At 36.0% G+C, this 23,639-nt stretch overlaps 1 protein-coding gene across 3 annotated transcripts in view; it reads left to right on the top strand.

The window, feature by feature from the left end:
- Positions 1-11,955, top strand: part of LOC149801554 (uncharacterized) — a 40,124-nt gene extending 28,169 nt beyond the window's left edge. For all 3 annotated transcript variants that reach the window (XM_089955776.1, XM_089955775.1, XM_089955777.1), the window contains exons 5-7: positions 4,093-4,263; positions 6,376-6,469; positions 10,200-11,955. In XM_089955776.1, the coding sequence (XP_089811902.1) occupies positions 4,093-4,263; positions 6,376-6,469; positions 10,200-10,553 (619 nt within the window). In that variant the 3' untranslated portion in view covers positions 10,554-11,955. The remainder of the gene's footprint in view (positions 1-4,092; positions 4,264-6,375; positions 6,470-10,199) is intronic.
- Positions 11,956-23,639: the final 11,684 nt, after the last annotated feature.

The following is a 23,639-nucleotide window of genomic DNA, read 5'->3' as shown; positions in this document are numbered from 1 at the left end:
CTGTTTACTGGATGGTGCCAGTTTTGAGTATTTATTGCAAACACTTTGGTAATAATTACATACAACAAAAACAATTCATGCAGTAATGATTATGATATCTCTTACAATGGAGAACATTGTAAACAGGTCACAACTGTACCATTCATATTCATCTGCACTGATGTGAATATTGACAGGTGATATAGGACATGGAATTTGGTATATACAAGTTTCTCAGTTTGCATGTACTTTCAGAATTGATGTACACCAAGGGGATTTTGAGATTTTGTTACTCTAAAATAATAATGAATGGTGCAAAGGGTCAAAATTTGAGGGATTTTGCACAAAAATCTGTACTCTAGGTGCAACACTTGTATGTGAAAAATTAGTGGTTATTTAAAAATTAAAAGAATTGCTGTAAAGGAGCTTTAAAGTACAACATGGTTCGAAGTCAGTGTTTTCAGCCTTACATTTTCAAAAATTGACTCTGGCAGCCTGTTCCAAAGCTGCTTGGAATTGATAGTATTTGTACTACAGCAGCAGGGATGATTCAGCATTTTTATTTAGGACTGTTAGGTGCCACAATTTATGTTGGTAGTCCCTGGATTTTTATTTTTGAAATATTCTAATGGAAAGTATATAAATCTTGCTTGATAGAACTGTTCCCTTATTCCATTCATATCCATAGCATGTGTTACTAGATTGAAACTGTAACTTTACCTTTTTCCTTGATCATTCAAAAGCTTGGTATTGCTTTTATTTGCAGTTAATACATTATAAGTGTGTTGTGTTTTGGATTTGTATGTATCTTTAACAATTTTTCATTCATATCACTATGATGTCAGCAGCATGACAGTTTATAGTGATGTCTAGCACTGGTCCATCATGCCGCAGACGTACAGCATTATATCCCACCCATTCACATTATCCTAACACCAAGCTGACCAGTCCTAACACTAACCTCTTAATGCAGAGCAGCAGGCGAGGCAGCTGTCCGTACCAATTTTACAAGCCATTGGTTTGACTCCACTGGCATTCGAACCCACAACCTCCCGCATCCGAGGTGGACGCTCTAACCACTTGGCCACCAGAATGGTACAAGCATTATAAGTTTTAAGATTCTCCAACATCTGTGCATTGATAATACCTGAACAGCTGACAAGTGAGCAGACAGCTTCCCTATTTTGATGCATTCCATCCTTAAATAGTACAATCTGTTTGGCTGGCTGTTTAGATAGCTGACATTATATATTGGTAATGACTGCTGTTAATTGCTTAAATTGCATACATTACCTATGGTTCATCTTACACATATGTGGGTTACACTTTTTTGATGACTCTAGGCCTGATTATCTGAATTATGTTTTTCTATGACGTTCTTTTTGATGCTTTTGGACTGACAAGAAAATATAGCTTTTAACAGTATTCATTATTATTCTTTGCCGACTTTTTTGTATGTTTTTAATTTGCTGCAAAATGTTGAATAACGGAACATATTTAATCATGGAGCACCTTTATTCCAATAAAATCTATAGGTAACATAGTTTTAATATGCGATCTAATGTTAAATTATGTGAATAAACAGATTAATTTGATGGCAGCAGATGTGTAGTCTCACATTAGGGACTAAAGGAACACTACAAGTACTATTACCACAAAAAGACAACTCCACAAAAAAGAACAAAATGATGGAACTTAATTTGATTTAAACTGAACAAAAACCCTGAGAATAATATTTGTTAAAATCTGTATTAGTGGCAACACCATTAAGAAGAAGAGGAATTTAGTAGAAAATCAAAGCTAGAATAAGGCAGCAATACCTTGTTCTAATGGTGATAAACCAGAAGAGTTTGTGGGATGGCCTGTTGCCTTGAAACTTTACACACACGTTTATTCCATGGTCTAGTTGGTCTTATGTGAAAGTGGTGCTGCATGGACATCCAACATAGCCATGACAGTAGCCATCTTGAAAATCTTGTTATCACTAATCCTTCTGGATGAATGTTCAGATCGATATGGGGTTTATTTAAAAGAGTTCTTATGATGTCAAGTTGATCCTAAATGAAAATGGTGCCGATCTGACATCCAATGTTGGCACCTCTAAGATCATCATGAAAATCTTGTTATTTCTACTCCAAAATGGGACCGCTCCAGTAGCCTAGTGGTTATAGTGTCTGGCCCAGATGCGAGAGGTCATGGGTTCGATCCTCGGACGAGTCAAACCAAAGACTTAGAGGTTAGTGTTAGGACTGGTCGGCCTGATGTCAGGATAATGTGACTGGATGGGACATTGTGCTACATGTCTGCGGCATGATGTCCCCAGCGCTAGGCATTACTATAAACTGCCACACTGCAGACATTGTAGCAATATGACTGAAAAATTGTTAAGCTATGTTAAAAATCCAAATCACAAACACACACACTCCAAAATGGATAGTCATATTAATGCATGATTTTTGCTGAAAGATTTCTTGTGATTGTTTAGTTGATCTTGAATGAAAATGCTGCCTATCTGTAGTCCAGTTTAACTGCCGTGGTGGCCATCTTAAAATATTTTTATCACTACTCCTAAATGTATGATCATATAATGATTGGGGTTTCACGAAAAGTCTTCTCATGATGTCTACTTTGTTCTAAATGAAAATGGTGCCAATCTGAATTCAGTATGGCCACCATGGCAGACTTCTTGAAACTCTTGTTATTGTTATTCCTCCTGAATGGATGGTCATATCAGTAAAGTAAAAATGATGACAGTCTGACATCCAAAATGACTGCCATGGCAGCCATCTTAAATTTTTTATCACAACTCTAGAAAGTTACAATTACATGCTGTTTTCACCAGAAGATTCTTATGATGTCAAGTATGGCCACCATAGTGGTCATCTTGAAAATCTTGTTATTCTACTCCTGAATGGAAAGTCCTATCTTGGAAATATTGTTATGATTATATTACAAGTCATACATGTCATGTAGGCATTCAGTACTATTTCAGTAATGGATGTTTTTTTTTAGATTACATATACCTTTATTATTATTGACTTTATTTCAATCCTCGTACATCCTAATTGCTTCAAAGGTTATTATATACACACTTCAAGAAATATAGCACAATCAGTATTAATGTGCTTTGACATTTTGGGATAAGGTCAACCTAAAAGTGGGATTGAGTACAAACTGGATTGTACTCAATATTTTTTAGAATTAGACCTGATTTGGTCATATCTAGACCCCGTTTTGTACCTGGCCAACTGGCACCTTTTTCAATGTAATCTTTTTATGACAATTAAGGTGCATAGCATTCAGTAATCACGATTTAATACCTTTTGACTAAAATATATTTTTATTAAATTTTAGAATAACAATTAATATTGACTTTAAGATGAGAAAATGTGCCTACATAACCACATAGATGTACATGTTTCTCCTTCTCAAACGGATAGCTATATGAAAATTGGGTTTTCAGCAATATACTAATGATACCTAGTTGGTCCTAGGTGAAAATGGTGCCAGTATGACTGCCATGATAACTATTTTAAAAATCTTTTTGTCACTACTCACCCTGAATAGAAGGAAGATCATTATGACATAGGGTTTTCACCAGAAGACTTTTGATGGTACCCACTTTGTCCTAAATGGTGCCAAGCTGGTATCCAATATGTGTACAACAGCAATGGTGCCAGGCTGGTACCCAATATGCGTACAACAGCAGCTAATTTGAAAATCTTATTATCAGTGATGGTTTCAAAACTCAGCAATTAAAAGTAACAAATAGTCTTATCTTGAATTCCTGAAAATTCTTTTCACTTAGCTCAGCATCATTTGCTATAAGTGACTCGTGTTAAAACTGTGTTCATTCAGTAGTTATTGCATATTAAAGTATACATGGTCACTGGGTTGATTGCTGCCATCTCAAAAATCACCATTTTTCAACTTCTGCACTGTTGATAGTAAGCCGTTGATAGTACTTTATATTGATTGTGTGAACTAGATACACAATTGGCATGATATAAAAAAAAGTGTTTGACATGTATCAAAGAATATTTATGTGTGGAACAAGCTTCTTTAATGTTACCTTTTCATGATTAATGTTGGAAATTTCTTTTTTAACATCAGATGGTACCATCATGTTCACTCGCTGCCTGGCAGAAACCTGGCTATAAATTACTGGTTCTTCCATCTGTGGTGGTTTAACAGTTCTGACTGTGAGAGAGCCTATTCAGAGAGACCATTAGAGTCAAGACCATTGCTTCAGTTCACCAAAGCCTCTGAGATGGAGCTAGTCAGGTAAGTCATCTCACAGTATAGATGTGGAGCTATTCAGCTGGGCCATCTCAAAGTATAAATATAGAGCTAGTTAGTAGGCCATCTCACAGTATTAATATGTAGCTGGTCAGGTGGGTCATCTCACAGTATAAATATGGAGCTAGTCAGGTAGGCCATCTCAAAGTATAAATATAGAGCTAGTAAGTAGGCCATCTCACAGTATTAATATGTAGCTGGTCAGGTGGGTCATCTCACAGCATAAATATAGAGCTAGTCAGGTAGGCCATCTCAAAGTATAAATATAGAGCTAGTAAGTAGGCCATCTCACAGTATTAATATGTAGCTGGTCAGGTGGGTCATCTCACAGTATAAATATGGAGCTAATCAGGTTTGCCATCCCAATACAAATATGGAGCTGTTCAAGTGGGCCATCTCAAAGTATAAATATGCAGCTAATCAGATTTGTCATCTCAGTACAGAGCTAGGCAGGTGGGCCATCTGCTGTGTTATGATCTGCAGAAAAATACCAGTCTTTCAGGTTGTGGTGGAGGGGAATGGGTCTTTTTGTTGGGTAACTATGGTGGTGAAATATTTTCAAACAATGGGCAGAACCTAATCACTGGCACTGTTTTGGCATTGGATTTGGTATAACCAATTGCAGATATAAGTGCAAGACCACATGAATTTCTTGTTCACATTGGCTCTTGGGATTAATACAGTTGTAGCTAGCAAGCGCAACTGTTCCCTGACTGTCATTATCCAAGTTGTGAGATGGAGTTCAGATACTATGTTCTCCAATTTTTACCAACTTTCATTGAAAACGGTTCAGCTTGATTTTTAGGACCTTTATTGGTAGCATCTAATGCTGCGCTGCTTTCCAGGATTCAGTTGAAAATTACAAAATAGTTTTGACTGGTGATAAGTGATTCTCCAAATTCTTGTTCTCTAGGCAAGTGGAGTTTCCAATCTGATCAGTGTATGCTCATTCAGATAGGAAATAAGCATAAGCTAGAATAATAACCATTACTCTATCAAAACAGGTGATGGATATTGTAATTTGTCAATAGACACATATTGTACAGTATTTTCACTTTGCATAATCAAACAAAATGTTCCAAGAGTTGTTCATAGGCAGACTTGTCTACAACAAATGATGAATTTGTTCTGCCAGCTTGTGTTGTTTTTATTAAACACATTCAGCCAGTCAGTTGACCTTGCAGCTGAATTCCAGTTGTCATACTGCAATTTCATAAATAATGCATCTGAGCATTAGAGATTTTTAAAACAAATAAGGACAGGGGATCAAAGAGGTAAAGATCAATGGTTTTGTCTTCGTTTCAGTCTCATGGGTGGATGGATCATAGGACAGACAATAGGGTCACATTGTGACAGACTGTGAATGTGAAATCCAAGGTTGTTAGTGGGAATGTAAAAACCCAGTGACACTGGCTTTAGTCTTTATTCCTTTTCATTATACGTTTTAACTGTTAAACCAGAGCACTAGGTGTTTTGGCAAGTAGTTTTCAAAGTCACTTGGGGCAATCACTTTTTAAAAACAAATCAATCTCTTCATCACAAGTTACTCAGCAGCTTTGTAATGATGCAGGTACTTTGCTGCAGTTTTATGTGAGGAACATTTTTTCTCAAAATGCACCCATGTTTTGACCAAGTGTTAACCATAACCTATTTTTCAGAACTCGAAGGTGCTTCGTACTTGTGACTTGAGACAGCACCAACTCAGACAAAAGGGGTGTAACTCCCTCTGCCTCTTACCTGTTCTCTTAATACATATGTGACTGGGTAAAGTATTTGATAAGGATCCCAATTTTGGTACAAAATGTTTCTTACACAATTCTTACCTAATTATAATCCATGCCCTTCCCTCAGTTACATCACTGGAAACGTATGCACTTATGGTCCAGTAGGAACTGATGATTGATGAAACTTCATGCTTGTCACCAAGCGGAGACAATTCTTTTCTGGCTTTTGACCTGGCAAGCAGGTGATTTTTTTTAGCTTGGGAGGACTGTCTTGATGCTGTAGCAAATGTTATAATGATCATTGTTGAAAGATATGTATTTAAATGCAGTTTTTATTTTTCAATTTGCTAACTTTTATTTAACTCATTTGTAGATCACAGTTTCTTTCAATATTTGAGGACAAGTCATCCATTTCTGCAGTTGAATTCCTAGAGGTTGTAAGCTGTCCAAGGCCATCAGGGATCAAGGTAGCTTATTTTATGGATACAATACATTAGTATTTCAATTCTGATTTTGGCAAAATTTCCACATTTAGGGAAAAGTCCAAAGATTTTGGAAAGAAATGGCCATGGGTCAGGGTTACAGTTATTGGAAACTAATGATTTAGTTGTAGCTTACACATAGGGCCAAATGAAACTTTCATAATTTGTAGGTCAAAAGATCCCGGGTCAAGATCATTGTGGTATTAACAGAGGAAAGGGTTTCTTTAAAATGGTTATAATTTCATACAACATAATGCTGCCAAACAAAGAGGGTTTGCTGATAAGCGGAGAAAATGCATTGCCTATATGACAAGGTCATAATGACCCAGATAAAATGAGTGTTTTTCTACACCATCTTTTAGCTTGATTGCCTTGTGGGCAAACATATAAGGTGCAAAATTGCCACTGACACCCCTTTGGTTGAACCTGGCCAGTGCCTGTCATGTTCAAGGCTTTTAGACATGCAGTTGGCATACTGTCTCTAGCTTGGCCCCCCCCCCCCCCCCAGTCTTCCTTGGGCTCTGATGAGGTGTCAGAAGGTCATAAGATCATATAGCTCCACATATAGTGAACAAAATTTTGCATATGAAGTTGATATAATTCAGATATGAATGGTGACTTCATATATGTATCCTACATTAGTCTCTAGATCTGTTTGTACCCATGGAGGGCTTAGTCCCAGGATTATAACTTGAGAAAACTATTGAAATCCCCACCATTTTAACCATATATACACTTTACTGGCAAAGAAACAACAAATTTAATTGTGCAACAGATATTACCCTGTGGTATGCCCATACCTCAAGAACTTTGCCCTATGGTTATAAGTTAGAACCAATTGCATTTCCCAACCTTGAACTATATATACACTTACTGAAAAGATGAATTTAAATGTGAAAGATATATTATGCTATGGTCTGTCCTTATGCACTATGGTCTAAGCCCCTTGGTCATAACATGGAAATTGTTACAGTCCCTGTAACCATACATGCACTATACTGGCCATGATGAGGTGATTTAAAATGTGCAACAAGCAACCCAGGAGAAAGCAGACCATGCTCCAGCCCCGCAAAAAAAAGGAAGAAAAAGAGGTAAAGATAAAGAAACATTGTCTCTAAACCTCCACCACCACAATCACCTCCGCCAGTGAAGAGCAGGACCACTCCTAGAACAAGCACTCCAATTGCAGTTTCTAGAATGCAACAGGTGCTACCAGAACAAATTCTAGCTGATATCAGAGAAATCCTGCAATCACCACAGGTCCCATTAGACCCACCACAGGACAAAACCTTCAAAGTCACCGTACACTAAGCAGAGGTAACAACAACACACGATGAAAGCGACCCAAACATAAAGCGACTAAATGCACTGGGACTTAAAATGGCTCCAGCTGACATCAGGTTAGCGCACGATTTTATGAAAGCAACTATATTTATAGCCTGGAGGTCAATTAAGGACAGAAAACCCATGTCGCAGCAGTGGCACACAGGACGTCACATCCTCAAGAAAATGTTCAGCGTTGGCTACACTCAACATCCCATGAATACACTGATAGAAACAGCCGAAGTTTTAAGCGGGTCTCATGGATTCGAAGGTTTTCCAGCCAGAAAGTGAAGGGAAACATGGACAGTGGAAGCAATATACGAGGAAGAAGTTACCTGAGGCACTTCCCACCTGGGGAGAAATAACAGCCCTTCTTAGGGCTACAAATTGCCATTTATCTAAGGGGACCAGTTTGGCTTGGTTTCCCAATTCGATAAAACAACACAAAACTGACTTGATCGTTTCGGTTGCCTGCATCACAATTTAAACCCAATTACCTAACAGTGACTAAACTTTTATTTGTCGCTTAGACAATTAGAAAATCAAAATTGTTAGGGCATCTCACTATGTACACTATGTACTAGTACTATTTCAGTTGTTAGGAGTTAGGAAAACTATCAGACTCATTTGAAGTTGACTCAATTGCACAGGTGGCTCACACAGTATTGGTTGTTACGGTCCATTTACAAACAGTTGGACATAATTTGGCTAAGTACGGGCAGGTTGTCTGATGCCGGAACTCCATTCCACTTCCCACGTCCGGACATTCGTACAAAGGACAGAGATGTGGAACGATTTCCACCCGCCTAAAATTGGTGTCCCAGTGTGACGTCATTGTCACCAACCAATCGCAACTGACATTACAACTATACTGGTCGACACCACAGTGATTGGTAAACAGAAAATATAGCTTGTTTACAACATATTTCCATTGATTATCTTTAACCAACATGTACTGTGAATCAAATATCTTTTTATATATTTACCCCAAATATACACCATTTACATTCCTTGATGATCAGGAACCTTCATATACTATCCTCACCATCATTTTCTTTTTGTCTTTTTATTGCTGGTTCATAATGAACCACTTGTCATGCATAAATCATCAATCATAGACATACAGTGCTGGTGTGTCATAAAAACACCATCAATCAGTGATCACATAAATGTATATATTGACTGGACAAAAACCACACATGCAACTGACATTGCACATGATCCATTCTTATTCATAAGGATCATATTGAAGGTGGTGGTTAAAATAGTTAAGTATGTTGATTTGTTTTACTAACCTTCTAATAGTCAGTTTTTAATATGTTTTTGTTAATTTTGCAAAAGATTAATTTAAATCAGGTTATTGTTGGAAATTTGGCAGGGGTTTTGGAGGTAATCTTCATTTCTGCTGTTTATGCTATTTCTAGCATGGATTGACTTGTATTTAAAATCTAATTTTAATCAAATGAATGATTGACAATATTTGGCAATTCCCTGTGTCCTAGTAAAGTTCTGACATTCGGTTTGGGGGTGGGCATCATAAAATTTGTGGTTCTTACTTGGAACTAAATTTCATGGAAATTTAAGTACGTAAAGTTTATCGACCAACTAAAATTTTGAGGATGTTATGACTTAGTATTCATATTTCTATCACAGTTATGATACTTGTGGTTCTGGATGATTATTCCAGTAAAGTCAAAATGTTGTTCCATAGTAAATTTTCATATACTGCTTTGAATGTTTTACTTCATCTTCTTCAAAAATAGTCACAAACACACATGCAAAAATAACCTGTCCAATTCAGTGGATTATATTGTAAAGAACTTGTCAGAAGTTGGAATATCCAAGGGGATTTTTACATATTTACCTTGTGAAGTGTGTATAGAATTCCTTTTTCATGTCATCCAAACTTGCAATTGTCTAATAATTTTCTTTATCCAGTCTTTAAAATAGAGATGAGACAAAAACTGTTGATTAAATGTGTATTTTGGAAGTAATTTGTGGCTCACTTATCAACATTTCTTTACAGACCTGTCCAGGCAATACGTCTAATACCTTTTATCCTATTGCCACCAAAATTGTGACCAGGGTTCATTTTCAGATGAATTTGCATCACAGATTAAAAGTTGTTCACTTGAACTTGGTCCTAGGGATTTTTGACAGTAGTGAAACCCTGTATTTTACATATTATATATTTATTTTTTACCTTTATCTTTTGTTTTATATTCCTAGTAAAAAATTTAACGTATTTACCTGTTATCTTTTATATTATAGCACTACCTGTATTCATTGTTTTGAAATGGTTTATCTTTCTAAAATGTTTTGTGAATTTTACTATGATTTTATAAAAAATTTAACAACATTTTATGATTTTCTTTTTCATATCACCTTTCAGATGTTTAAATTTCTGGATATTGACAAAAACCACAAGTTAGAGTGGGAAGAGCTGTACAGATTTAAGATGGAGGATGTGATGGAGACTTTCCATGATTGCATTCCAACCTTATTCCCCTCATCTGCATATGATAATAATGGGCAGTCTGATGATACAAAAGATGATGATGATCATGACAATGACAAGGAAGATTTAGATTTAAGCAAAAGTGCTAATATCCAAGATGTGAAAGATTCTGGTGATGCTAATGTAGCGTTAGAATCTGCTGATAAGTATTCCATGGGAATAGAGAAATATTCTGAGGATGTGGTGGAAGAAGCTGACTCTAAGGATGATTCACATGATGAACTCTAAAATTAGAACTAGCTTAAATTACTCATTGGTGCAGAGCTTTTCAACCCTTTACAGATATTAAAATGAGATTTTGGAACTCTTGCATTTTTATGAGATGAGGATGGGTGTGGAGGGCACAGCATATGGACAGAGACATAACACCCATGATCAAAGATGTATAATTTTATCCCGGTTTCGGCTTAACATTTTAATTGATTTGCTTTGTTTAAGCTTTTATATATTTATATATATATATATATCTCTATATATATATATATATATATATATATATATATATATATATATATATATATATATATATATATATATATATATATATATATATATAAATGATAAGGACAACCACTTTTATAACATCAGTGCTGTTTTTGATGGCTCAAAATAGTGTAGTCATCAATATGACATTTTTTTGGTACACAAGTGTATTTTTGCATTGTGAATTTGAGTGTGAAATGACATGGGTGCAACTTCTGTCACATATTAAATTATGAAAAACAACAATTCCTTTACGGTTTAAATAATTACAGTAACAGTCCTGTAATCAAATCAGTGAAACTAAAGTGGTCATGGAGAATTACTAGTGATTTATTACCTGCCATTAATTGGTTACAAATGCGTTCCGTTGAAAAACCATTGTTATCTCAAAATTTGTTTTATGCTGGAAAAAAATTTACTTACCAAAATACCACATACTTTTTCTCATAATTCATATGTTATGACCCTTACCTGGGAATAGATATTAAATTAAATGTAGTGCAAGAAAAATGCACAATACACTATACTTTTTTGTCATTAGTTTGGGATCTCATTAAGGGCTATACCATTTAAACATACATTGTACCCAGAGAAGGCACTTTAAAAAAAAAAAATACTGGGAAACTCAGATTACTCAGAGAGTTCATATGAAAACAACATAAAATTCTAAATACTTTTATGGGTAACTATTCTATATTAAAATTGCCTTCCCTGGGTCCCATGTATAGTTTACTGGAACAGCCCTAACCTTTATCCGTGGAAAAATAAGAATTTTCATTGGGTTTCTAATGTCATCATCATGAGTTCCAGAAAATTCATTTCAGCCAGTAAAGGTTCACTTCCTGCAAAGTATTTGTCAAAGTTGTAAATATGCTGGACAAATAAAAAGAGGACAATAAGAGAAAACAAGATAAATCCTCAGAAAACAATTATTTGTTTTTATATGTCAAGTTTTGAGATTGCTTTTCATTGTCAGATGTCATCCTTGTACACTGGTAAAGGGACACCATTAACAGATATTTGCATTTTACAAACATATTGTTAAAGTCACAAATACTATATATATTCTGATGGATATGTTTTATTTTTATTATCTACAGTACATTTGATATAATATGCTAAAAAAATATATATATTTTCACATTTATTGGTTTTCTTGATTTTTCTTTTCAATCCAACCACTTGCTTTAGTTGCCTAATTTGCCAGAAAAGATGAATTCTTATATTCTGTTTCTGTAGTAGCAAGAAAGTTTGCTTTTTCCTAAACCTTCCCAAAGTCTTTTATATTCTCCCATTCTTGGAGGGAACAGGGGATATTGTTTTTTTTACCGATGTTAGATACTATTCTTGTCCTTGGGACATCTCCTCAGACATTTTATCAAGTCTTGTCAGGCTTGCATGGAAGAGTATTTTTTATTCAGGTCAATAATAATAATAATAATAATAAAATGACATCAATTGAAAAAATCACAAAAGAGTCTTAAATAAACTTGTCTTATTCAAGTTAAAAGTGATATTAGTCAAAAAAGCGAGAATAGAAAATGATCATTTTTCACTTACTGTAGTACTTTTTAATAATACATTTAAGATGGGGCCTGGAATTTTAGATATTCAACAATTTTCTCTTAAAATATAAAGATCATGTCAGTGTTGTGAAAAATCTATAAGGGAAACAGTTCAACATTACAGTACTGTCGAATTGCAAATGAAAAATGTAAGTTGTAAAAAATTGTCAATATGCCATAGATCACCAATTTCTTTTTGAAATGCTCTCTTGATATAGGGAAAAACCACAAAGAAGGCAAAATAAAGTAAGTGAAAAATGGGTGTCAGATTTGTTCATTAAATTAATAACCAAGAGGAAAAAAAGAAATATGTAGTGATGTTTACAAAACCATGAAAAGAGACAAATTTATAAACAATTTGAAAAGAAAAGAAAAGGTGTCCTAATAAGATCCAAATCAAGGTTTGTGGAAAATGGCCCAAAGACTACTAAATATTCAAGTAACTTCTATGAAAGAAAATGATGTAATTGAATGGTAAATTAAGGAATCTGGCAGTGAAGACTTTTCAACAGAATAGAAAGATATTCTAGTTCTGGAAACTTGTATAGGAATCATTTTATGCTTCTGAAGAAAATATTAATTAATGACATCTGAATCAAGGAGACCATCCTTGTCTACCAGAGCCATTCATAGGGCAACTTGAGGATGAACATTAAAAAGATGAAGTGTTGAACATGGTAATATGAATGCCTAATTAAAAATCATCATGATTTTTGTGGATATACTGTGGATGTTTAAACATTTCTGGCAAGATCTAAACATTTTTCCCTTTAATTCTTTAAATCAAGCTTTATGAATCTGGGAATTATATCACTTTTTAGATTAGATTTATTGACATGTATTTCCAAGGAAATAAACCCAGGTAATATTTAAAGAACTTTAGATTTGTAGCACTACTTTTGGTACCTTATTAAATAGTTTCAGGTTGTATTATCAGTGAAATGTTTTACATGTTTTAATTTCAGATATGAAAAGGTTTTATGAAAGATACATAGGGGAAATATTGATTCATATATGACTGTTTACAAGATAACAAAAATAAATGTCAGTTGCTTTTTAATGGCACGTTTAACTGGTTTGGATATATCATGCTGAGGAAATATTAATTGTCTTCCGAAAGAGATATAAAGGCAGTTGACCTGGGCTGGCCTGAGTAGATATGAACAAGCAACACTTTGATTATATGTCTGATACTCGACCATCTTAGCTACTTTGGCTCCTGACTGCAAATAAAGAACATACCTGGTTTTATATAAATAGACTTTAAGGAAGTTTTTGCTGGAATTTCTTGGTTTAAGTTTTCAAGTCCAGTAATTTGGGAATGGCTGGCTATTACTGGATTAAGATTATTCAATACCAGTAGCACTGCAGCTGTGGTGCTGGCTGGCTTTCAGACAAGTTCCTTTAAAGTTGAAAGAGTATTTTTAAGGGATAATCCTCAGCCCCATTCAGTTTGTATATTTCTGCCATTAGGCATTATAATGTTAATCCATCTGTCCATCTGTTACTAATTTTATTTTGGCACAGTAATTCAGAATGACACCAATCTACCAATTGGAAAATGCGAAGGTTATTGATTTTGGGTGAAGAGGTCAAAAGGTCAAGGTCTCTTTGGAGGTCGAAAAATGGTTTCCACACTAGTTAACCACCATCTACAGTTAAACAACTCTGTGAACAGCTTACACTTGGGGTACAGAAAAAGCCTACAAGTTTTGGGGATGAAAAGACCAGTTTTTAGTTCTAATGGCCTTATACCAGAAGAGATTATGGGATGGTATGTTGTTCATCATACATTAGTAGAAGCTAGTCATTGCTAATCATTCTAAACTGCATGCAGGACTGCAGTGAAACTTTACAAATACAGACATCCAATATGACCATGATGGTGACTAAAGCTGTACCGAATAATCGACCATACTCATTATCGGTCTGATTATTGGAACAATCGGTATAATCTGTATCGACCGAAATAATCGGCACCGATGTAAACAAATTTCAAAAATATAAATTTAATCATAAAATTCATCTTGATATGGCTTGAATTTTAAATCAGAATTAAATAGTGGAAATTAAGGAATAAACATTTGATTTGGGGGTTAATTGAAAGACAGTATATTCTTCAGGGTAAATACTTTTTAACACGCTTGCTGTAAACTACCGCTGATTGTCTGCTCACAACAAATTATCAATACTATGCATGCATTCATCCCAATCACGGCAGCCAACCAGCTAATGAGGCCTCGTGTAGCTGTTGAACTTCCAGCATACACATTACAGGGATGGTCCTGGCTTTTAAAAAGTTGTCGCCAAAAAAACTCACCAGGCTCAATATTTTGTTGCCAATTTTCAAAAAATGTGACCAGAATAAGTAGTGAATATTTTTCCAAGACTATTAATGTAATAGGCAATGAAAATTGAAAAAGATGAGATAGTTATTACTTTATTGACAACAAGCAATACAGCCATACTATTAAAAAATAAATCATTACATGACTGTTTTGCACTACTTCCATGGTCTTTGCATTGCACATCACCATTAGTGCATAGTCTAACTGTTGTCACCTGAAATAAATGCATTATCAAATGTAAAATATCTACTTTTCTACAGTCTCTCTTTTTTTAATAGAAACATCAGGTATTAAGCAAATCTATATTATGTATATCATTTTCCAAATAATAGTTTTGTAAGAAACTTTATTTAGATAATGACATTTTAATACTAAAACCCAATGATTGTACTTTGCAATGTAAGATAAGTGACATATGATGCGACCATCGATTTCATGCATTCAGGAATTAAATGCGCCTCTCCCCCATTTATGGTTAGCTTCACAAAATACATTTCCGTCAACCAGGAGTTCAGAAATTTATTTTTGCCTTGCTTTACATGCTTTGCTTGTTAGTGAATTGCTTCCTAAATCCCAGGAATGATCACTTAATGCTGTAGATTTTTTTCACGACAAGCAAATTATGATCTCCATTCCCACCAATGAAACTTACACGAGTCAACTTGACCTGGCAATACTGTACCATATATATAAGCATTGATTACCATCATTAAATTAAAAGAAGGAATGAAGAAACATATCACAGAGCATGTGTGCCCCCAAAATACTAATTAGGAATAAATATGTTATTTAGTAAAGAGTTTTATTTGCATATATGAGTTAACAATAAGAAATAAGATGGGATATAAAATGTGGGAAATAGTTATCACATGTATGGTAGCTTGAGACCACATTTGAACTGTTAACATAAATCCACACCCATTTTAGGCATTGTTAGTTATAACAAAAATAGGGCATGGTTTACTTGTCAATCAAATGCTAGTGCTTTCACTAACTGTAGCACAGGTGGTTTCTTGAAATAATCAGTCTCATAATCGGTATCGGCAATTTTAATAATCGGCTATATGCGGTATCGGCATAATCGGCAAAAAGTGACATCGGTACAGCTTTAATGGTGACCGTGTTGAAAATCTTGTCTACTCCTCCTGAATGGATAGTCATATCATCATATCAACATTGGGTTTTTACTAAGTCTTATCATGATGTCTAATTGCTTCAAAATGAAAATGGTGCAGATCTGACAGCCAATACTGCCACCGTGGCAGCCATCTTGAAAATTTGGTTTTTGGTGGCCATTTGAAAATCTTATCACCACACCTGAATGGATGGTTTTATCAAACTTGGGTTTTCACTGAAAGACTTCTTATGATGTCTAGTTGGTGCTAAACTAAAAATTGTTTTTTTCAGTTTGGCCATCATGGGAGCCATCTTGAAACTCTTGCTATTGCTTCTCCACCAGAATGGATGGTTGTATCAATATGGGGTCTTCATTACAAGACGATGTCAGGCTGTTGCTAGGTAAAATTATGCCAGTTTGATGGCCAGTATGGTAGCCATTTTAAAAACCTTATCACAACTGTACTTGAATAGAAAGTCATTGATGTGGGGTTTTCACCAGAAGACTTCTTATGATGTCCAGTTGGTTTTAAATGAAAATAGATCTGAAGTCCAGTGTTGCTACCACAGCAACTATTTGAAAAATCTTATTGCTGCTCTTGAATGGAAAGTCATATAATGACAATATTGTTATCTTTTTTCCTGTACAAATGGATGGCTGTATCAACATGGGTTTTTTAACAACAGCTAGTTGGACCTAAATGAAAATGGTGCCAAGCTGACATCCAAAATATGTAGCACAGCAGCTAATTTGAAAATCTTGTTATTGCTGAAGAATATCAGAGATAGTTTCAACATGTTGGCCTGTGTAGGCATGAAACCCATGACCTGTGCATTACAAATCCAAATCTCTTCCAACTTTGCTACCATGGTTCTCCAAAGGTAAAAAGTCAAGGTCACTGACAGAATATATTACTTTCACCCAATAATATTAGTTCTGCATCACATATCTGGGTTAATCTTTGTGGATGGCTTGGACTTTGGGTAAGGAAGAAGTTATGTTGATTATGGAGTCAAAGGTCAAGGTAATCTGGAAATAGCAAAGTTGGTTTCTGTACCAAAAAATTGCTTTTTGACCTTGCAGTTTTATACGTTTGTCTATTATTTACACATTGGGTAAAAAAGAAGGCTCATAATGTTCAAAAGTCAAATGTAAAGGTTACTGCCTAAAAAAAGATAAAGACCACATACCTTGGGCAAAGTTTACGGAGGGCTTCCACTTAGAATATAGAAGAACTTTAATGGTTTGGTAGTCAGGTCAAGGTCATTATGGCTCAAAGGAAAATGGGTTTTTCAAAATAAGGTTTGTCTTGGAGTAAGTTCCATATTTGGGGGTGCAATGGTCAGAGGTCACTGACATGGTAAGTCGAATAAGAAAATAATAGCCTCTGCATATTTTTTTATTCAAGACCACAGACCTGGACCAAAGTTAAGGTCATTATTCTCCAAAGTCTGCCATACCATAATAGTGCCTACATATAAGACTATTAAACATGGGGTGGGCATATAATTTACAATCACAGTACACTATCCTCTCCAACCCAAATTACACCCATCAATCAAGTACCAGAATTATAATTTGTTTTTTTAATACCAAAGATGGGCAAGATCGTTTTTGAATAACCAGGATTACCAGTGAGGAGAAGATGAGTCTTTATAAGAAGTCTTCCAGTGAAAACCCAATGGTGAAATGACTTTCCTTTTGGTGATAATACTTTAAGGATTGCCACTGTGACACTTACATTGGATTATCAATCAGCACAATTTTTATTTGATACTATCTGCAAACCATAATAAGATTGTTAGTAAAGCCCCATGACTCGCTCATCTCTTGTGGTACAACAGGTGGCACATAAGGCTTGAACAAGAGATTGCCACTCTTGACAATCTGCATCCCAATGGGCAATGGTGTTCATTGCTTTCCTTTCTGGAACTCCAAAGTCCACAGTCCAAGCTAAACATCTTAAGTAAAGCTTTTTCAAAACCAATCACTTCTTTTGAGTCCTTATGCGACTGCAGACTTCATGCAAGATTTACTGACCTCTAAAATCGAAGAGGTTGACAATATGTAAATATTACCTCTGATACAAAAGATTTGACAATGGAAGTACTCCAATGATCATGAGCAATCTTACGTTTTGCAAAAATGCATGTTAACACATTTTTATGAAACATTTTACTTGGTTCAAGTTATAATCAAGACATATTTTACAACTGACTGTAGTAAGGCATCACAACAAAATACATAATTGGACCAAGTGTTTGAAAGCTATTTTGTTTTAAAAATTTTTTATAAAAAGGTGTCCACCTAGCTGGTCGGTGTTGGGGTAATTTCCAAAATTGGATAGTAAAATACAGTGCAACCCCACTATAACATGATAATTGGGGTAAAAAAAATTTATAGCGGGGTTGCACTGTAGCCAGCTAACGTGCTTACTAGCTGAGTAGGTGGAGAGTGAGTCTCATCTAATGCTGATAAGAGTAGGAAAACTATCTAAAGGGTAAGGTTCTCAAAAGAATCTTCACTCATAGGTTCATAAGAGGGTCTAGACCTTGCCACCAGAACATCCAAAAGGTTTCATCTGGACAAGATACCAAACTATTAATGCAGAATGAGGTCAGATGAGGGTCTGATCCAATGGTGGAACACCTAGAAAACTTGAGTGTATGAAACTGCTGTCCTAAACTCTTAATAGGAGACACAACAGTCTCTTTTAGTGGAACTAAAGAGAACGAAGTCTGCGACTGCTTTTAAAGTTGGACAACTAAGATCAACAGATTTCCAACTACACCGATTAAAGAAGATTCTCCACTTTGCATTGTAAACCCTGAAGGTTGATTGCCTCCTAACCTGGACAGTGTGATAACCTTGAAAGTGGAGAATCTGCAGGCTGTTGTGGAGGAGAGATCTCTGGTGTTTTGACAACAGGTTCCTTCTCAATGATAATCAGTGGACTTGTCTACTAACAGATCAAGTAGATCACTGAAGCACAACCATTGGCGTCACAGTGGTCTGCTAGGTTGGGCCAAAGATGTTGATATCAATGCAAAGGTTATTTTATTGCAAAGCAAGACAACCTCGGAAGCTGACTTTGGATTCTTTAATTAAAAAATTTAATATACAAAGATGGTCGAGATATGGAAGTTAACTTTGGTTCCTTTAAATGGGAATTTTGAAAATAAATTGAAATAATGGAACAATTTTTAAAGTGACACGATATAGTGCTTCATGCACAAACATCAATGATCCAGTGTTGCCCAGAAGATTTGGAGAAAATAAAATAACTGATGAATTCATAAAGGACAGAAGAGAAGCAGATGATTTCGCCAACAATATGATCAATAACATGGATGAAATTCAAGTCTACTTTGATCGCATTCCAGGGCAGACTGACGTTAAAATAGGGTCAAAAGTATGAGAATTAATACAACTTGTGCAGATTTGAAAAAATCTGACTTTATTCCTAGTAGTTTCCACTTCAGGTGATGTGTTGCCTGTAACGTAAATTTTTCACGGTATGAGATAGCTAAAAAAATATTCATACACCGAAAGAATGGATCGTACATGTGCAGGAGAAGGGTTGTGTGGATGAGATGATGCTGCAGTGGATTTAAGAGTTTTATCTCAAGCACACAGTTTTATATTTTTTTAATAAAATTTCAGTTTAGTACATTTTCTGACATGTAATTTTTGAATGATTTAAAAGGTGTCCCAAAACTTATGACTCAAAAAAATGATGTGTGCCAGAACATACAGTACACAAAAAATTACTTTCAAAATTAATTTATGGTGTCCCAACAAATATCAGTGTCCCAACATATATGGTAAATACGGTACTGCCCAATTTCTCCACCAGTGGAGGTGGCAAAGTTGGATTCTGACCTGATAACAGGTCCTTGTGTCATCTTCCATTTTTCTTAGGAACTGCAGCAAGTGCAATAAAAGTCTCCCTAAGAGAACAATTTTTGCAACTGCATTCATAGTCCACAGAAAAAAATAAGGCAAGCTGAAAACAAGGTCTTAGCAAGAAATGTCATTATGATGGAATGAATTTAGCGTTTCCTGTTCAAAAGAACTTGGACTCTTCTAAGGCTGGTGATGAAATTTAATCCCCACCTTAACAGAGACCTGAGATGTGGTGAAATCTGATATATTTAGGTTAGGGATGAGACACCATTAACCAGCAAGGAATTGCTGAGGACTTTGTGCATCAAACAGTCATTGAAATGCTGGAAGATGGGATCCCAAAAGATTCAACTGACTGGCTATTAACATCGCCCTATTAACACTCTTGTGGTTAAAGGCATGGCTCAATGGAAGAGCTCAGAATTGAAATGAGCTCCTGGTTGAGACAAAACTGTTCTTGTTTCCTGTTTGGCAGGAAGATGATGATGTGAAGGTAGTCATCCTAAAGACTGATGGAGATTGCCCAGTTGCAGGGCCTTACGGCATCTCTGAGTCAGTAGTCTCCATCTTGACGTATTCTTCCTGATGAAAATCATTAACGTGAAAATATTGATTATGAGCCAAAAAATTTCACCTTTTCTTGACAGTAGAAAGATTCAGAAATAGAAACTTCTAGTCTGGTCATTTTCCTACCTCTCAAATGTGCCCTTCCACAGAAGGTTGTGTACCTTTATCCCTATTGAACCATTTTGAACTGGTGAAAGAAAATTGGGGTCCATGAGGAGGAGAAAGTTACTGGAAATGTAGCTGGTATGCATCCTTTAAAGTGGAACAGGCCCACACATCACCCGTTATACCAGACCAAACCCATGAAAAGAGGACCAGATGAATATCTAAAAGGATGCTTGGAAGAGGAAGACGCTAAGGGAAGGGGTAAATTCCCAATGGGCAGACACCTCCCTCCTTTGGGAATAGGTAGGCGTCTGAAGACTATATCCCTTGCTCTCTCTCTGACAGATACACCTACAGAACTACTGGCAGAAGGGAGCTCTCAGTTGAAGCTGCATGTAAAAAGTTTGAGGCTGCAGTTATTATGAAGATCTTGGGAGCTGGTCTCTGCGGTCGATCTTGATGTGTGGAAGAGTGTCTCCGCCTCAAACCGTGCAGCAGACAGAAACATTTTGCTGTGATGCAGCAAGACCATAACAGAATTCAGAAGTCTAATATCTTAGCGTTTGGAGACAGAGCACTGTGGATGAAGAGCATGAATGTGTACCGAACAATTTTATTTACTTTCAGATTTTTGAAAGCTGCATTTCCATTGGCTAATTCAAAGGTCACCAGAACCCTTATGTGGTCCTCATCAGATCTTCTTGTAGGACAATGGAGATCTGATTTTAATCTGATTGATCCAATCCCTAACATTTGCTTAGCAAGTACAACCCGGCTATCTATTCCTTTAAGAATTAAACAGGATGGGGAGGAGGTGGATATCGACTGAATCCCTGTTCCCAAACCAATAATCAAATCTAGGGTAACAATGGATGACCTGTGCCCCATCCAAGTTTCATCCAGCAATGAAAATCTGACATGCCCACTTCAGATCTATCAGAGATCATTACTCTTTCCTCTCAGGAAGGCACACTTCGCTTATCTGTGTCAGCAGGACACTGACCTTGCAAGGATACTGCTCATCTATAACCAGCTGGCACAAAATCATTCTCATGTGTTTTCCCTCCTTTGGGAGGAGCCAGGGATTGAACCCCTCACCACCAATGGTGACTTCATAATAGATATCAGGGATCCTTAGCCTTTTGGCTATCTCTGAACCATGGAGGTCATCGTACTTTCCTGCACCGCAGAGCAGGTTGACTTTCCTAATATGGATAGTGTTCTAGAACTGTTCTATGCCCACACTTATCAAAACCTATGACATATTAGGCACTGAAGGCAAGAAAACCACACCAAACACAAATTACAGGAACCCAAGCAAGCAAAGCAATGCTCTAACACTGGAGCTACGATGAGGATAAGAATTTACTGTCGCAATGCTTGCCAAGCAAGGGTCTAAAACAATTGGAAAGGAACACAAAGAACACAGAAAACATTCAAAGAAAGCAAAGACCGAGGAGAACAACACTCAATTCACACAGGTTGTTGTATCGGGGTGTCTAGGGACATAAGGGAATTCACATTACCCATAGTTAACATGCAAGGGGTACTCTGGGGACAAATGGAAATCATATGTTAAATTTGTCCATGGATTTAACATGGAGATAGTATTCTGGACCCAAAAATGTTTGGATGCAGACGATAAAGTTTTTATGTTCATGTATAGGCCTTGCATCCACTCCTTCACCGAAAATGGACTGTTCATGGAACCAGTAAATGATATTGAGCAGGTTCCTTGTTTACATTGAAAACATCTGACTGGTTTGAAACATGAAGAAGATGACAATGTTTGGACTGCTTCGTGACAATCAAGTTAAAAATTAGAAATCAATGAATCAAACCAGTAATTATTGTGCCTCTTCTATGTTGTTTTTTTTCTTCTTCAAATTCAAAATCAGTTGAGAGGTACAAGCTGCATTGGGTGAGGGTGAAAACATTACATTTCTGTGTCACATGGATGAGAAAAAGATCTAAAACCCAGGATATGTACTATCCAGCACCCCATTTATTTACTATTCAGCTTTATAAAGGGTCTTATTGAACAGAAAATGCTAAATAAATGTTATATGTTCACAAAATGCAAAATAAATTTTATATGTTCACAAAACCACTTTTCTAATCTATCATCGTTTCTGAACATGGCAATGACAATCTAAGGTATAAGGAGAGATAACTCACTAAATAAATCAGTATTTTACAGACACTAAGTTTACAAAAAATACAACAATTAAAAAAAAAAAACATTCACTCTGAATTTAACCCTACTCTGTAACATATTGGTTCTGTTTTGGTGGAGTGTGTAATGTAGCTTTTAACAATTTGTCAGTCATATCGCTACGATATCTACAGTGTGGCAGTTTATATAGTGATGTCTAGCACTGGGGCATCATGCCGCAGACATGTAGCATAATGTCCCACCCAGTCACATTATCCTGATACCAGGCTGACCAGTCCTAACACTAACCTCTTAATGCTGAGCACCTAGCGAGGCAGCTGTTAGTATCATTTTTGTAAGTCTTTGGAATAACTTGACCGGGGTTCAAACCCACGACCTCCCGCTTCCAAGGCAGATGCTCTAACCACTAGTAAATGGTGAAGAATGAAACCTCGGCATAGTTTTTGTATATACGTTGCTATTATTTGCAATCATGAATGTGTATAGTAAGAGACTGATAGGTGTCTGACTATGTTTCTGACCAATTACAATGGCAAAATGCCAATAGGTAGTCATCTAACCTGGACTGATGTTAAATTGAGTTGTCATTGCCCCATTGGAATATCTGCTGCATGATAGGTGATTGACAATTTCCACTCTGATAGACATGGTCAACAGAGATGGGAAAACCCTGCATGGTGTTGATTGTAGTGGTTAATGGGCCCATATCTGCTATGTGATTGACATTAGCACGTCTAATGGACATAGTCAATAGAAATGGGCTAACCAAGCCTGGTGTTGATTTGAGTGGTCAGTGAGCCATAGTGATGACTACTATACATTTCCCCAATGCTACACATTGACAGTGGAGCAGGGTTAAAGTGAGTTGTTTGATTTCAAAAGTGTAATGACAGAAGTTGTACTTTATTTTAAAAAACACCTCCCTATCCCACCCTTACACTTAGAATCATCATAAAGAAATACATATACCGACAGATTTACTTATCAGTATTTCTGCCTTTATCTATGTATATTTTATTTCTATTATGCTATCTTGCCATCTCAGTT

This window comes from Sinohyriopsis cumingii, chromosome 4 (assembly GCF_028554795.1).
Source record: "Sinohyriopsis cumingii isolate HCF-2022 chromosome 4, ASM2855479v2, whole genome shotgun sequence".
NCBI classification, from domain to species: domain Eukaryota; kingdom Metazoa; phylum Mollusca; class Bivalvia; order Unionida; family Unionidae; genus Sinohyriopsis; species Sinohyriopsis cumingii.
This window is presented reverse-complemented; position numbering and strand designations above follow the sequence as displayed.